The sequence below is a fragment of the Bubalus kerabau genome, chromosome 9, assembly GCF_029407905.1.
Source record: "Bubalus kerabau isolate K-KA32 ecotype Philippines breed swamp buffalo chromosome 9, PCC_UOA_SB_1v2, whole genome shotgun sequence".
NCBI lineage: Eukaryota > Metazoa > Chordata > Mammalia > Artiodactyla > Bovidae > Bubalus > Bubalus kerabau.
Genome location: NC_073632.1, coordinates 95,131,156 through 95,147,148, shown reverse-complemented (window position 1 = coordinate 95,147,148; position 15,993 = coordinate 95,131,156). Strand labels below are relative to the sequence as shown.

The 15,993-nt window shown below is 47.2% G+C and overlaps 1 protein-coding gene across 2 annotated transcripts; it reads left to right on the top strand.

Moving 5' to 3' along the window:
- The first annotated feature begins 7,971 nt into the window (after positions 1-7,971).
- On the top strand, positions 7,972-14,977 carry LOC129619468 (UL16-binding protein 1-like). 2 transcript variants are annotated; one of them, XM_055534700.1, is made up of 6 exons: positions 7,972-8,075; positions 10,844-10,882; positions 11,549-11,812; positions 12,188-12,463; positions 13,571-13,699; positions 14,849-14,977. In XM_055534700.1, the coding sequence occupies exons 1-5, from the start codon at positions 7,988-7,990 to the stop codon at positions 13,675-13,677; spliced, it is 774 nt and encodes a 257-aa protein (XP_055390675.1). In that variant the 5' UTR covers positions 7,972-7,987; the 3' UTR covers positions 13,678-13,699; positions 14,849-14,977. The 2 variants fall into 2 exon arrangements, with proteins under 2 accessions (XP_055390675.1, XP_055390676.1); XM_055534701.1 differs by lacking the exon at positions 10,844-10,882 and having other exon boundaries at positions 7,975-8,075.
- Positions 14,978-15,993: the final 1,016 nt, after the last annotated feature.

Below are 15,993 nucleotides of genomic sequence, written 5' to 3'. Positions count from 1 at the left end.
TCCTTTGCGTTCACAACTTGACCAACTGTTTGATGCAAAAGGCCTGGCTTCTGGCCTGTCTTGGCTTTTGACATGTCTTTTTCAAAAGCTTAACTATTTCTACCTTTGGATTTATGGAGAAAGATTTTTGATTCTTCCTCTCCCTCGGACATGTAGAGGCCACTGTTAGGTTATTTTTTTCTTCTCTTAAGCTTATCTTCCAAGGTGCAAGCGTCTTTTCATTTCTTAAAATTAATTTTCATTTAATGGCTGCAGTCACCTTCCACAGTGATTTTGGAGCCCTAGAAAATAAAATCTACCTCTGTTTCCACCTTTTTCCCATACTATTGCCATGAAGTGATGGACCCGGATGCCAAAATCTTAGTTTTTAGAATGTTCATTTTTAAGCCAGTTTTCACTCCCTCACCTCCCCCAGGAGGCTCTTTAGTTCCTCTTCCCTTTTTGCCATTTGCGTAGTATCATCTGCACATCTGAGGTTTTTGTTATTTGTCCTGGCAATCTTGAGACCAGCTTGGGCTTCATCCAGCCCAAGGTTTCACATGATGTACTTGGCATAGAAGTTAAAAAAGCAGGGTGACAACATACAGCCTTGATGTACTCTTTTCCCAGTTTGAACCACTCCATTGTTCCATGTCCTGTTCTGACTATTGCTTCTTGTTCTGCATACAGACTTCTCAGGAGACAGGTAAAGGTGGTCTGGTATTCCCGTCTCTTTAAGAATTTTCCAGTTTGTTGTGATCCATGAAGTCAAAGGCTCTAGCGTAGTCAATGTAGCAGAAATAGATGTTTTTCTGGATTCCCTTACTTCTTCTGTGATCCAGCAGATGTTAGCAATTTGATCTCTGCTTCCTCTGCCTTTTCTAAATCCAGCATGTATATTGGAAGTTCTCAGTTCACCTACTGCTGAGGCCTAGCTTCAAGGATTTTGAGCATGACCTTGCTACCATGTGAAATGTGTACGATGGTATGAGAGTTTGAACATTCTTTGGTATTGGAATGAAAAATGACATTTTCCAGTCCTGTGACCATTGCGGACTTTTCCAGATATGCTGGCATATTGAGTGCAGCATTTTAACAGCATCATCATTTAGGATTTTAAATTGCTCAGCTGGAATTCCATCATCTTCACTAGCTATGTTTTTAGTAATTCTTCCTAAGGCCCACTTGACTTCACACTCCAAGAGACCTGGCTCTAAATGAGTGACCACACCATCCTGGTTATCCAGGTCATTGAGACCCTTTTTGTACACTTCTTATGTCCGTTTTTGTTACCTCCTTTTCATCTCTTCTGCTTCTGTTAGGTCCTTTCAATTTGTCCTTTATTGTGCCCATCTTTGCATGAAATGTTCCCTTGGTATCTCAAATTTTCTTGGAGAGATCTCTAGGCTTTCCCTTTCTGTTTTTTTCCTCTATTTGCATTGATCATCTAGGAAGCCTTTCTTACCTCTCCTTGCTATTGTTGGGAATTCTGCATTCAGATGGATAGATCTTTCCTTCTCTCCTTTGCCTTTCACGTCTCTACTTTTCTCAGCTATTTGTAAGGCCTCCTAAGAAATCATATTGTCTTCTTGCATTTCTTTTTCTTGGGCATGGTTTTGGTCAGCACCTGCTGTAAAATGTCATGAACTTCCATCCATAGTTCTTCAGGAACTCTGTGTACCACATATAATCCCTTAAATCTATTTGTCACTTCCATTGGATAATATGAGATTTGATTTAGGTCATAGCTGAATGGCCTAGTGGTTTTTCCTACTTTCTTCAATTTAAGCCTGAATTTTGCAATAAGGAGCTCATGATCTAAGCCACAGTCAGCTCCCGGTCTTGCTTTTGCTGACTGTATAGAAGTTCTCCACCTTTGGCTACAAGGAACATAACCTGTCTGATTTCAGTATTGACCATCTGGTAATGTCCATGTGTAGAGTCTTCTCTTGTTTTGTTGGAAGAGTGTTTTTCTATGACTAGTGTGTACTCTTGACAAAACTCAAAGTAACCTTTTCCTGCCTTCATTTTGTACTCCAAGGCCAAACTTGCCTGTTACTCCAGGAATCTCTTGACTTCCTACTTTTTCATTCCAATCCCCTATGATGAAAAGGACATCTCTTTCGGTGTTAGTTCTAGAAGGTCATGTAGGTCTTCATAGAACTGTAAACCTGTGAAAAGATTGAACATATCCTGAATAATCAACCTGACAAAAAATTGCTGGGATATCTTCATATATTCATATAATTGACAGCCTTTAAAATAAATCTGGATCAAAAGGTACAGGAAATGCAATAACAGGAGTTTTCGTACATTGTTTGTAGGAGTAAAACTGAACCTGTCTGATGGCTAACAAACACATGAAAAGATGCTCAACATCACTCATTATCAGAGAAATGCAAATCAAAATCACTATGAGGTACCATTTCACACCAGTCAGAATGGCTGCGATCCAAAAGTCTACAAGTAATAAATGCTGGAGAGGGTGTGGAGAAAAGGGAACCCTCTTACACTGTTGGTGGGAATGCAAACTAGTACAGCCACTATGGAGAACAGTGTGGAGATTCCTTAAAAAACTGGAAATAGAACTGCCTTATGACCCAGCAATCCCACTGCTGGGCATACACACTGAGGAAACCAGAAGGGAAAGAGACACGTGTACCCCAATGTTCATCACAGCACTGTTTATAATAGCCAGGACATGGAAGCAACCTAGATGTCCATCAGCAGATGAATGGATAAGAAAGCTATGGTACATATACACAATGGAGTATTACTCAGCCATTAAAAAGAATACATTTGAATCAGTTCTAATGAGGTGGATGAAACTGGAGCCTATTATACAGAGTGAAGTAAGCCAGAAAGAAAAACACCAATACAGTATCCTAACGCATATATATGGAATTTAGAAAGATGGTAACAATAACCCTGTGTACGAGACAGCAAAAGAGACACTGATGTATAGAACAGTCTTATGGACTCTGTGGGAGAGGGAGAGGGTGGGAAGATTTGGGAGAATGGCATTGAAACATGTAAAATATCATGTATGAAACGAGTTGACAGTCCAGGTTCGATGCACGATACTGGATGCTTGGGGCTGGTGCACTGGGATGACCCAGAGGGATGGTATGGGGAGGGAGGAGGGAGGAGGGTTCAGGATGGGGAACACGTGTATACCTGTGGCGGATTCATTTTGATATTTGGCAAAACTAATACAATTATGTAAAATTTAAAAATGAAATTAAAAAAAAAAAACTGAACCTGTCTTGAGATGTATATTCCAGTGTATCTCAACAGTAGATCGTTTGTCCATCTTACTACACAACCAACCCAATGTTAGTTCCAGATGCAAAATGTAGACCAAAAGCCATGTAGATACAGCAAAACCTCAGAGATAGTCCAGGCTGTGTTCCAGACCAGGGCAATAAATTGAATATCATAATAAAGTGAATCACACAAATTTTTCATTTCTCACTTTGTAATAGTTTAATTGACACTGTCCGACATCTGTTAAGTGTGCAATAGCTTTACAGCTAAATAAATAATATACAGAATTTCATTAAGAACACTTTGTTTCTAAAATAAAGTAGTTTGAGCATCATCTCTGTCTTCAGAAGTCAAAATCTTTTTGCTGGTGGAGGGTCTTGTCTCAGTGTCTATGCCTGCTGACTGATCGGGATGGTGGTTGCTGAAGGTTGGGGTGGGTAGGGCAATTACTGAAAAGAAGACAACAATGAAGTTTGCCACATCCTTTGACTCTTCCTTTCACAGATTTCTCTGGAGCATGCAGTGCCCTTTAGCAGTGTTTTTACCCACAGTAGAATTTCTTTGAAAATTAGAGTTAATCCTCTGCAGTCTGCTGCTGCTTTCTTCAACTAAGTTTATGTTCTATTCTAAATCCTTTGTTGTCATTTCCATAAACTTCATAGCTTCTTCACCAAGAGCAGTTTCTGTCTCAAGAAACCACTTTCTTTGCTCATGCATAAGAATGAACCCTCATTCATTTCAGCTTTATGATGCAATTCAGCCACATCTTCAGGCTCCACGTCTAACTCTAGCTTCCTTGTTGTTTCCACTACATCTGCACTTACTTTCTCCAGTGAATTCTTGAGCCCCTCAAAGTCATCTGTGATGGTAGAAATCTACTTCTCCCATATTCACATTAATGTTGACATTTCAACCTATTCCCGTGGTTCACTGTTTTCAGTGGAATCTATAATCATGAATCCAATGTAAAGGGACTTCCCTAGTGGTCCAGTGGTGAAGAATCTACCTTCCAATGCAAGGAATGATGGCCTGATACTTGTTCAGAAAGCTACCTGTTCAGAGACCCAAGATCCCACATGTCGCCAAACAACTAAGCCCACGTGTCGCAACTACTGAGCCCAGGCGACACCACTAGAGAGTCTGTGCTGCAGTGAAGGCTCCTGCACAACCCAGCAAGGACCCCGCATGCCTCAATTAAGACCAATGCAACCAAAAACATAAATTAGCAAATTTTTTTTTAAATATTATAAGTTTTTTCAAAAAATGAATTAAGTGCAGAAATTTTTCAGTTGACTTTGCCCAGATCCAACAGAGGAATAACTATCTATGCAGCTATAGCCTATAATGTACTTCCTAAATACTATGAGTTGAACATCACAATTACTCCATGATCCATGTGCTTCAGAATGGATGTTGTGTTGGCAGCCATGAAAATAACATGAATCTCATTGTACTTCTCCATCACATTCTTGGATGCTTTGTCAGTCAGCAGTAATATTTTGAAAGTGATCTTTCTTTCTGAGCAATATTGGTCTCAATATTGGACTTAAAACATTTGGCGCCAATGTCGTAAACAGATATGCTGTCATCCAGGCTTCACTGTTTCATTTACAAAGCTCAGGCAGAACAGATTCAGCCGAATTCTAAAGGGCTTTAGAATTTTTCAAGTGGTAAATGATCATCGACTTGCAATAATCTGCTGCATTAGTCCTTATCAAGAGAATCAGCCTGTTCTTGGAATCTTTAAAGCCAGGCATCGACCACTCCTCTCTAGATATGAAAGTCCCGGCAGGCATCTTCTTCCAGTAGATGGATATTTTGTCTACACTGGAAATCTCTGATTCAGTGGAGCCACCTTCACAGATTCTCTTAGCTAAATCCTTTGGAAAACTTGCAGCAGCTTCTATATCAGGTCTAGTTACTACACTCTGCACTTTATGTTATGGAGATGCCTTCTTTCCTTAAACTTCATGAAGCACCCCCTGCTATCTTCAAACTTTTCCTCTGCAGCTTTTTCACCTCTTTCAGCCTTCATAGAAATGAAGAGAGTTAGGGCTTTGATCTCGATTAGGCTTTTGCTTCAGAAAATGTTGTGGTTGGTTGGATCTTCTATCCAAACCCATAAAACTTTCTTCATATCAGCAATTAAGGACGCTTTGCATTCTCAGATAGAGACTCACAAACTTGTTAGAGAACAAACTTATAGTTGCTGGGGGTAGCATAGGGGAAAGATATCATTAGGGAGTATGGAAAGGTCATATACACACTGCTCTATTTAAAATGGATAGCTGTCCAGGACCAAAGTATGTCACATAGTGTGTCTATGTGTGTGCTCTCTTTCTGTGTGTGTCCAACTCTTTCTGTCCTCATGGACTGTAGCCTGTCAGCTCCTCTGTCCATGGAATTTTCCAACCACAAATACTGGAGTGGGTTGCTCTTTCCTTCTCCAGGGAATCTTCCCAGCACAAAGAACGAATCCACAACTCTGCTCAATGTTATGTGACTGCCCTGTCAGGATGGGAGTGTAGGGAGAATGGATACATGTATGTGTACAGGTAAGTCTCTTAGCTGTTCACCTGAAACTATCCCAACACGGTTTGTAAATCAGCTATACCCAATACAAAATAAAAAGGTTTTTAAAAATAGACTTTTTTAGTTGGAGTAGTTGAAGCTATTCTGGGAGAAAGATACAAAGAGATGAAAAGCCCAACTGCCACTTTTCAAGAGCCCAGAGCAAAAGCAGGATGCCTCACATGCCCCCAGCACACAACACTTGAGGGTTCAGCCAGTCCCCTAAGCCACCCCCCGACTGACCCCTGGGAACACCCCTCCACTCACCCCATAGAAGGAACCAGCTCATCCCACCACCTCGGGGAGTGAGCAAGCAAGGAAACTGTCATTTGTTCTCTGTCCCCTCTGCTGAACCAGGAGCCCCAGTAAAGTCATGCCTCAATTTCTTTTAAGAAATTTGATTTATTTCTGTTGTCTGGCCTCTGATTGATTTCTATTGATGAAGGAGGCCAAGAGCCTGGTGTGTAACAATTTGGGAACAAGAGACACATGGGGGCTGGGAGGAGGACAGGACTCAGGCTTGGGTGGGGCAGCAACTTGGTGGGTTCAGGTGACCGATGTGTCAGGGGAAGACTCTCATGCATAGGCCTGGGGATAGGGCCCTGGGTTTAATCTCTGGGAAGAGGCAACATGGGGACCATGTAGCCCAGTGGAGGAGGCTGGTGAAGAGGCAAGTGACTGGGAGAGAGGAGAAAGGCAGAAGGACAGCGTTGGAGTCCTGGTCAGGACAGCCAGGTGGGGGAAGACGGGCCTCTCTGGACAGGCCTGGCAACCACCTCTCGTGCATGCTCCTGGCACCTGTACACAGTCTAGACCCCAGATGGGAGTGGAATCAACTGGGAGGTAATTTTAATGAGTGTCGACAATGAGCATACTCCAAGAACATGAAACTCCACCTGATTGCTCTTGCTACTTCCCTAAAACTCTGCTCGCATCCATTTCCACATCTATAAATAGGGAACCCAGCATCACTCAGTGACAAGACATGAACTGGAGCACTGTCTGTGCTGAGGTGTCAGCGCGACCCTCCGAGGTCAGGGCTCACTCACCCCTGAAGCTAGCAGAGGCCAAGAGCCCCATGATAACAGAGAGATGGAGCCCTCTGTCACAGATGTTGACCTCTCAATGTCATTGGTAGACCCACTTCCCAAGAATTAGGAGGCCTTGTCAGTCCCAACGAGTGAACGTGAGCTGCTCAATGCTGCTTGGACACTGCATAAAAGTAAATTATGAGGGGGAAGAAAATGGAACACACAGGCTACAGTATAGATACCTTGGAGGAGAGCATTGCAGTCCACTCCTGTATTCTTGCCTAGAGAATCCCCATGGACAGATGAGCCTGGTGGGCTAAAGTCCATGGGGCACTAGGAGTCAGACATGGCTGAAGCAACTTAGCATACACAAAGGCACCAGAGTAGAACAAGCAGCCGGAAGAGACCGCCAGGGGGCGCCCGGTGGCAGTGCTGGATCCCGGTCTCCACGGGGAACCTGGAAAATTGGGTTCTGGCCTCAGTCCTCAAACTTTCTAATGAGCCGTTACTTTGGCCCACAAAAGGTCTAGGACTACTCTCGGACAGAAACTACTAGAAAATATATTGCTGACGACAATACACTTAAGGGCTCTCTCCAGGCCCTTCAAGAGATCCGCAGAGTTTTCCGGTGGGGGTGGTGGTTGTTTCTTTTTTGGGGTGGGGGGGCCGGGGGCAGTGCAGGGGGCAATCTTAAGTCTTTTAAGAAAAGCAGGGCTTCCTTCGAAGCTCAGTCAGTAAAGACTCTGCCTGCAACGTACGAGATCCGGCTTCGATCCCAGGGTCAGGAAAATCCCAAGGAGGACATGGTGACCCACTGAAGTACTCTCGCCTGGAGAATCCCCATGGTCAGAGGAGCCCGGCGGGCTACAGTCCACGGGGTCGCAAGAGTCGGACACGACTGAGCGAGTAAACCACCACCGCAGGAAGACTGCAGGCGGGAATGAGGAGGAAGGTTGAGGGGCGAGAATGACTTGGAGGAGAAAAGTCACCGGCTGAGGGACTGGAGTTGAAAGGAGTGAGTCAGGAGGGCGCGGCTACTGACCGGCGTCAGTGAGGGGGCGGAGAATGGATTGATGCGGGGCTAGCCCTCGTATAAATAGCTCCCTGCAAGGTCGGATCCAACCAGTTTCCACGTGGTGATGGACAGGAAGGCTGGCCCCGGAGCGCGTCTTGGTTTCGGGGCTCAGGTGCTACTCGTGGCTTTCCGGTTGTGCACGGCGCGAGGCGGTGAGTTCGGGGATTAACCTGCGGGGAGCGGACACCGGGCCTTAAGACCCGAGAGGGATGGGGTGTCCGAGGCGGTTCGGGGAACGCCGCGGAGGGGCCGCCTCCCGGCTCTAAAGCTCCGTGCGCTTCTTTCCTGCTGGGCTCCTGCTCCTCGCCCCCACTCGCGGCAGGTTGCCGTCCCCCTGCAGGGAAAAGACAAGATCTGGGTGAAAAAGAAATCAATCCCAGCAGGAAGGGAGGGAAGGCAAGGAGACGTGAGAGCCAGGTCGGCGTCACGAAATGCTGCTGCAGCGCCCCCTGCTCCCCCGTCCGGAATTCGGAGTCACTGAAGCGGGTGTAGGAAAGGTGGCGACCGCTTCCAAGGGACCGAACCCACGCGGTTCAGGGGAAGGCTGGGTGGAGTCTGACCAGTTGCATTGGCCGCAGGAGAGGTGGCGAGAGATGGGCAAGGGTCTAGGTGGAGTCCGCCACTTGGGCAGGAAGTGGGGGCCAGCGCAGGAGGGAGGGGCTGGGGGATGGCTGGAGTCTGTCCTAGGAAGCCTCCTTAGAGTCCTGCTTGGTTACAACACTATTTTTTCCATATCCCTCCCCGTCCAAAGAACGTCAGGGCCTCCAACAACTTCCCATCTGTGAAGGGATCCTAAACCTGCCCTCTGTCAACTGGCACCCTGTCCTCTTGCCTGAGAATTCACCCCAGCAGAAGCCTCCCAGCCTAGCCCCCAGGACATAAAGCAGGAGAGATGGGAGAAGAGTTTGCCAAAGTGTGTGACACAGGGCACGAGGGTGAGGACGGGCACCCCCACTTCTACCCTTTGGTCCCACATTCATATTCCCTGAGACTACGGATACAGTGGCCTATTATAGCTATATTTAAGACAGGAGTTGGAGAACCTTTTCTTCAAAAGACAGAGAGTAACACTGTTGGTCTCGACAGGCCATGTGGTGTCTGTGTGCGTTATGCATCTCCACATTTGTGCTACAAGAGCAGGAAAAGACGACCTGAAAAAAGCAAAAGAACAATGTGACTGCCCTGGGTCACAAAACAGTAACAGATGACTCCTCCCCTAGGGACTAGTGCAAGGGATGCCTTAGCTGCCTGTTAGTGAACCAAAAACTTGCTCTGTCCTACCTTGTAGGTTCTGGGTGGTGTGATTGTGAAAGGAGTGTGGGTCCAGCAGATATGGGCTACTGTCCCCTGACCCCCTCTGCTCTAGAATGGCCTCCTTGGTCCATGGAGATATAGGGGATACTGCACGAAGCCTCAGGCATGAGCAGGGAATAGTGTGTGCATGCTAAGTCACTTCAGTCATGTCCAACTCTTTGTGATCCTATGGACTATAGCCCACAAGGGTCCTCTGTCCAAGAGTTTCTCCAGGCAAGAACACTGGAGTGGCTTGCCATGCTCTCTTCCATGGGGTCTTCTCTCACTCAGGGACAGATTCCACATCTACTCCAGCTCCTACATTGCAAGCGGATTCCATACCGCTGAGCCACAGGAGCAGGCCCCAGGGAATAGTGGTCCTACAACAATTCTGATGTCAGGCCTAAGCCACCTGCTGCTCTCTCTTATTTGTTGCCTCTGGCCCTTCTTATGCCAAACCACCATATCGCTTTAATCCTATGGTGGCTGGTCTATCTGAACTAATAACTAGGGGTTGACAAGCCCAGATCACGATAGACAACATTGACATTTCATGACCAGAGGCTTCACCTCCACCAGCCCCCAGGACCATACCAGGAGCCACATTGAAATGCTGTAGTATTCGCCACTGCAAATCACATGGCCTTGCTTCAGGACATAAAGGGTCTGTGTTGTGAACCTCCAAGTAAAATGCCATATTCGGCACATAGCACCTTTCCGACCACAGATACCTCTGACGTCACAGGTTCTGCTGGGTCATCTGCCCAAGAAGCAAATCATCATTCACCACTCGTCTGTGACTGTTTTTGTGCTAGGACAGCAGTTGTAACAGAAAACTATGGTCTGCAGAGCCTGAAATATGTCATATGTACAATTATAGAAATCTATGGCCACACTGGGAATTAAATGGAGATAGGATAGGGATGACACTCCTGCAGCCCTGGAGGGTTGTAGATTGGTACTCCTCTCTGTCATTTTCTCCAGAATATGATATTGCTTACATGTTCTATTGGGGGACGAAGGTCAGTGTCAGAAGTGTGAACTTGGAAATCGCTTCTATGGTAGCCCTCACAGCATGGTTATTTACTAACTGTGAAGATTTCTCATTCATATTGCAAATGCAATGGATGTGAAATGAGCACTATGAGGACCAGTGAATGGGTGACACTCCTGTGGGCAGCACGTGGGACAGGTGTGTACTCCTTACCACAGATCTCAGGCACCACAGTAATAACAGGCGGGCCGTGATGAAGTTTCAGACTGCTGGACACGATGACAGTCCCACTCTAGGTCCTTATGAATGTGGGGTGGCTTCTCTGCCAAGTGTACACTTACCCCAGTCAGTGACCGTGTGGCTTCCAAAGGCCAGAAGGACTTCTGCACTTGCTGTGGTGATAGGAGGCCCCTCCTTGCTGAAGCCTGGCATCTCTGTCTCTAGTAGTGGATTCTGAATATAAGACCTGACTCAGTGCTGGATACTGCACAAAGGACCCAGACATTTTGTTGGGATGTCTGCACTCAGTTTCCTGAACTTCCAGCCTTGTGTTTGTCTCTATTTTTTTACATAATTTTTCCTTTCAATCATGTAGTTTTTAACAGGGCTCACTGCTCTTCTCTTTGCCTTTAGGATCGCCCTGTGCTATGAGCCAGCGTGGTACTCTCTGCAGTAAGTCTTGGCTACAGTGGGGCTCTCTGGTCACTTTGGCCGCTGCATCTGCTTTGTTTCTGACATAGAGCACTCCACCTGGCATCAGCTCTTTCCCCTTCTCCATCCTCACTCCTGCGGGAAGCACACAGGAACACCAATCCCACCACCGTCCCTGACCTTCAGCAAAAGTCACCCTTGAGCTGTTGGAGATGCTTCTCATCCATTCTTTCTCTCGGGCGACATAGAGCCTGGTGGACTGCACACTTTCCTGCCCTTTCATACCATGTCCGCCCTGGCACATTCACTTCTCTGAGCCTTTAATCCCCTTCTCTACCACCTGCCTCAGAAGTTCTGGATTTTCTCTTTCATGCCATGTGGGCTAGGCCTTTCTCCAGGATTCCAAGACCCATCAAAGTGGTAGATCAGCAGCATCTCCCTGGCCTTGCTAAATCCTGTGAATTCTCCTTTCTGCAGCTTTGGGTTCTGTGTTGGCCTTATGAGCAGAGTAGAGATAATGTTATGTGGTTTCTCCGCTTGCTCAGCCTGTAGGTGGTGTTAGGGGGCAGGGGGGCCTTCCTGCTCTACCAACCCAGCTCTGCAGCTTTCCTCTGCTCTCACATAAGTTGGGGGAGGAGGTAATGGGTCTTCTCCAAAACCTGCCCTCACCTGCATTTTCCTTCATAGACGCTCACTCTCTTTGCTACAATTTCACCATCGATCCTCACCCCAGTCCTGGAGAGCCATGGTGTGTGGTTGAAGGCCAGGTCGATGGGAATGTTTTTCTCTCCTATCACTGTGGTGGCACCAAGATCCAATCCACAAGTCCATTGGGAGAGGAGGTGAAAACTACACACACTTGGGAAACACAGACAGAAACACTGACAGACATCGGGAACTTCCTCAAGGGGCAATTTCCTGACATTATACCGGAGAAACACACGGCCAGAGGTGAGTTCAATTCAGTTCAGTTCAGTCGCTCAGTCGTGTCCCACTCTTTGCAACCCCATGGACTGAAGCACGCCAGCTTTCCTGTCCTTCACCAACTCCCGGAGGTTGCTCAAATTCATGTCCATCAAGTCAAACTCATGTCCATCGAGTCCAGGGGTGAGTTAGGAAGTCCAAATACTGAAGAGCCTGCATCCATTGTTTATGGGTAAAAAATTCAATTGGGTATTGGTCCTTCCCTAGTAGTCCAGTGGAAGGAGCAGGCCTTGGAGGAGAGAACAGGGCCAATTTTCTGGGCCCAGGGAAGGTGGACCACGGTGAGGCAAAGAATTTGTCAAGTCCAGAGCCTGAGCTCTTTCTTTTCCTCGATGGGGTCAGACCCTCTGACCCTGCAGGGCAGGATGACGTGCCGTTGTGAAGAAGATGGACACATCAGTGGATCCTGGCAGTTCGGCTTCAATGGAGAAATGTGCCTCCGCTTTGATTCAGAGAATGGGCACTGGACAATAGATCATTCTAGAGGGAGACAGATTAAAGAGAAGTGGGAGAATGACAGAGCTGTGACCGACTTCTTCAAGAAGGTCTCCATGGGAGACTGTCGGGCCTGGCTTCAGGATTTTATGGTGTGCTGGGAGAAAATGTTGAAGACCTCAGGTAAGTGAGACGAGTATAAGGAAGTGGTAGTCCACTCAAGGTGATATGGACCCAATGTCTGTGTGTGCATGTGTGTGTCTGTGTGTGTCTGTGTGTGTGTGTTTTGGCAAAGTGACCCATCTAAAGTGAGCTGTTCCTGAAACGGATAGCCCTGGAGAGTGTCATACGGAGTGATTTAAGTCAGAAAGAGGAGAAATATCATAAGACATGCCTTATATGTGGAATCTAAAAAGAAATAGTGCAAGAAAACTTACAAAACAGAAAGAGACTCACAGACTTAGAACTAACAAGCTTATGGTTACCCAGGGGAAGGGATAGATAGGGACTTTGGGAAGGTCATGTACATACCGCTATTTGTAAATGGATAACCAACAAGCTCCCACTGTATAGCACATGGAACTCTACTCAGTGTTATGTGCCAGCCTGGATGGGAGAGGGGTTTAGGGGAGAAGGGGTACATGTGTATCTATGGCTGAATCCTTCACTGTTCTCCTGAAACTATCATAGCACTGTTATTGGCTATACCCCAATTAACAATGTTTTGGTCATGAATAAAAATAAAATAAAAGAATGTAAAAAAATAAATTAAAAAAGTGAGTTGATCCTGGGAGAACAATGATCCGGGATGCTCTGTCATCCTCCTTCCTCTTCCACCTCCTGACATCTCTCCTCACAGCACAGGCATTTGGACCACTGAACGTAGATTTTTGCTGATCCAAATCCTGTAGACGTCTTTTTGATTTCTGGGATTTATTTCTCACTGTACCCTCTTTCCAAAATCTTCTTTTAAATGTCACCAATTCCACTTCGGGAAAACTGTCAATACCACCTCTGCTGTCAGCTCCCGAGGACTTCATCCTCATGTCTCTGATGTCACAGCAGGACTGAGTGGCTGTGTTGGAAACCTTGCTCCCCCATTAGCTGTCAGAGCCCCCGTGAGGACTGCACTCCTCCTTTCCCCCCATCTCGCCTCAGGATCTAACACAGGGGCCTCCATGTGATGGGTGTAAGCAGTCTGCACAGTAGGGGTTCTGAGTCAGGGGGGCGAGGAGGCATCTGCCGAGTTTGGGGTCTGGACAAGGGCTTCACTCTTAACTCTCCTTGCAGCATCACCGACCACAGGCCCCCCGACAGTGCAGTCCATGGCCACAGCCATCAAGTCCAAAACCTGGATCCTCCCCGTGGTCCTCACCAGTTTCATCATGTTTTCCTAGGCTGAGTCCTTTCCAGGAGCAGGTACTGAGGGAGGAAAGGCAGGGGCACAGGGCCTGGTGTGGGATGGGGAAGGTGAATCCCAGCCAACCCCTGCCCTCACTGAACCGCCTCATCGTGGAAATCAGCAGGTGAATAAGACCCCATATCACCTGAGATCAGAACTCGACAAGCTCTGGCTTCAGTTCTGAAAGGTCTTCACTGTTAAATGACAGTGGGAAGTGGGGGGTGGCTGGGGGCGTGTTGAAGTTAAGAGGGTTTAGCCAAGTCCCCTGACTGAGCACAGACTGCTGGCTGGCAGGGCCCCAGTAGGTGATGTGAGAACAGCAGGCACTCAGGGCGAGGGCAGGACTCACGGGGGCTGAGAGCAGCATGGGGGCTCCACATGATATGTCAGCAGGGAGGGGACCCACCCAGGGGCCAAGATGAGAGGGGCTGGGCTCTCATCCCAGGAGGAAGGGGTGGGAAGGCCTTTGCAGACCCAACTCCAAAGGCCCGTTCTCACAGGAGGTGGCCTGGGTCACGCAGGCAAGGCAGGAGCCCCACAGCAGAGACTGTGGGAAGGGCTGAGGCCAGGCCTGTGCTCCTGAAGCAGCAGCAGTTGTGACTCAGTGTGGCCTGCAGGTCACCAGCCTCCTGGGGACCCAGAGCCTCCATCACTGAGCCGCCCTGCCTTGAGCAGAAGTGCCTGGGGATGGGTGGGCCTAAGCTGGGGTGGAGGCGCCCAGCTGGGGGGACCAAGAACAGATGTGGGCAGGGACCCTAGTCCTGAGAGCTGCGGGTGCTTCTCAGAGGCTAGAGGGGCGCAAAGGAAGGAGGTTTGCCTGCAGCCCCCCAGGGCTGTCAGGAAGCAAGGCCCCTCCTCCTGGGACCTGATCCCTGGTCCTTTAGGACCCCCTCAGGGAGGATCCGGACCTGAGTAAAGGAAGCAGATTGATTCCTCACTGGCTCCAGTCCTGAGCCTGAGCAGGGGATGTCAGGGCCTGGGGTGACTCTGTGATGCAGGAAGGAAGGAGGAGGTGACAAGAAGCTGCTGGGCCTTGGGTGGGGGTGGAGGGCATAGAAGCCCCTCAGTGAGGGCGGGTCTGAAAGGGGGGCTGGGGAGGGGCAGCCCCAGGATAGTGACAGAATTTCCTCAATCTCCTGGGCCAACACCTTCTTTCTTTTCTGCAGGTGATGCTGCTCCCAGGAAGCCCCAACAGGTGCTCTGTCAGCCTCAGGACTCAGTCTTTGCTTGGCCGCCTTTGATCTCCTGCTGTTTGCATAGTTTGCATATTTTTTAATACAAATCTTTTAATGAGAGATGATGAATTTTTTTTGTTCCATATTATGTTTTGAGAGTGAGTATGATGAAAAAACTGCTTCCCTGGTGGCTGAGACGGTAAAGAATTCACGTACAATTCAAGAGACCTGGGTTTGATCCCTGGGTTGGGAATTTCCCCTGGAGGAGGGCATGGCAACACACACCAGTATTCTTGCCTGGAGAATCCCATGGACAGGGGAGCCTGGCGGGCTGTAGTCCATGTTATCAAAAAGAGTTGGACATGACTGAGAGACTAAGCACACACAGCACATGATGAAAAAACTGTGATTTATCTTTATAGAATTGGTCCAGTTCTGTCTCAGTGGGCACTCTGCCTCATTCAGTGATGAATCCATTACTGAATGATCCTGCTGGTGGGGCTAATCAACTACCACTGGAAGATCCTAGGAGAGTTTCAGTTTGACAGTTTCACACAAGGCTGGCTCAAAGTTATACAGGTCCTGAAGCTATTTCTCCCTTGGAATGTAGTTTTCTAGCTTTAGAAATTATTTACCAATTATCTTCTTGGTGATTGGAACTGATTTTATTTATTTTAAAAGCTATCATTTTACTGACATATAATTTGTTGTTCATAAAATGAGATGGCAGAGAATGCTGTTCACTTCAGACCTCAGGAGTTCAGACTCTCAGGAGTTCAGACCAGGAGGAATCCCAAAGCTGGTGTCCAATCACAGTGACACAGTAGATGTACCATATCATGTCTGTTACCACATCTGATGACCATCCTACTTAGGATTTGTTTTTTCAACCAATTTTACCATTTTCCCTTGGTGGTAAATTTTCCTTCTTTATCATGCATGTGTTCACCAAAGGAACACTTTTGATTTCATTTAAGAACTTTTCCTTTGCATTCACAACTTGATTAACTGATGCAAATGGCCTGTCTTCTAGCTTGTCCTGGCTTTGGCCATGCCTTGGATTTAAAGTGAGAGCCATGTGATTCTTCCTTTCACTAGGACACTTTGAGGCCACTGTAAAGTTATTTTTGGCCTAA

Coding starts and splice junctions, on each gene's coding strand:
- LOC129619468 (XM_055534700.1), top strand. CDS start 7,988: ATGGACAGGAAGGCTGGCCCCGGAGCGCGTCTTGGTTTCGGGGCTCAG. Junction 10,883..11,548: donor CCAGCGTGGTACTCTCTGCA/GTAAGTCTTGGC, acceptor TTTCCTTCATAG/ACGCTCACTCTCTTTGCTAC. Junction 12,464..13,570: donor GAAAATGTTGAAGACCTCAG/GTAAGTGAGACG, acceptor CTCTCCTTGCAG/CATCACCGACCACAGGCCCC.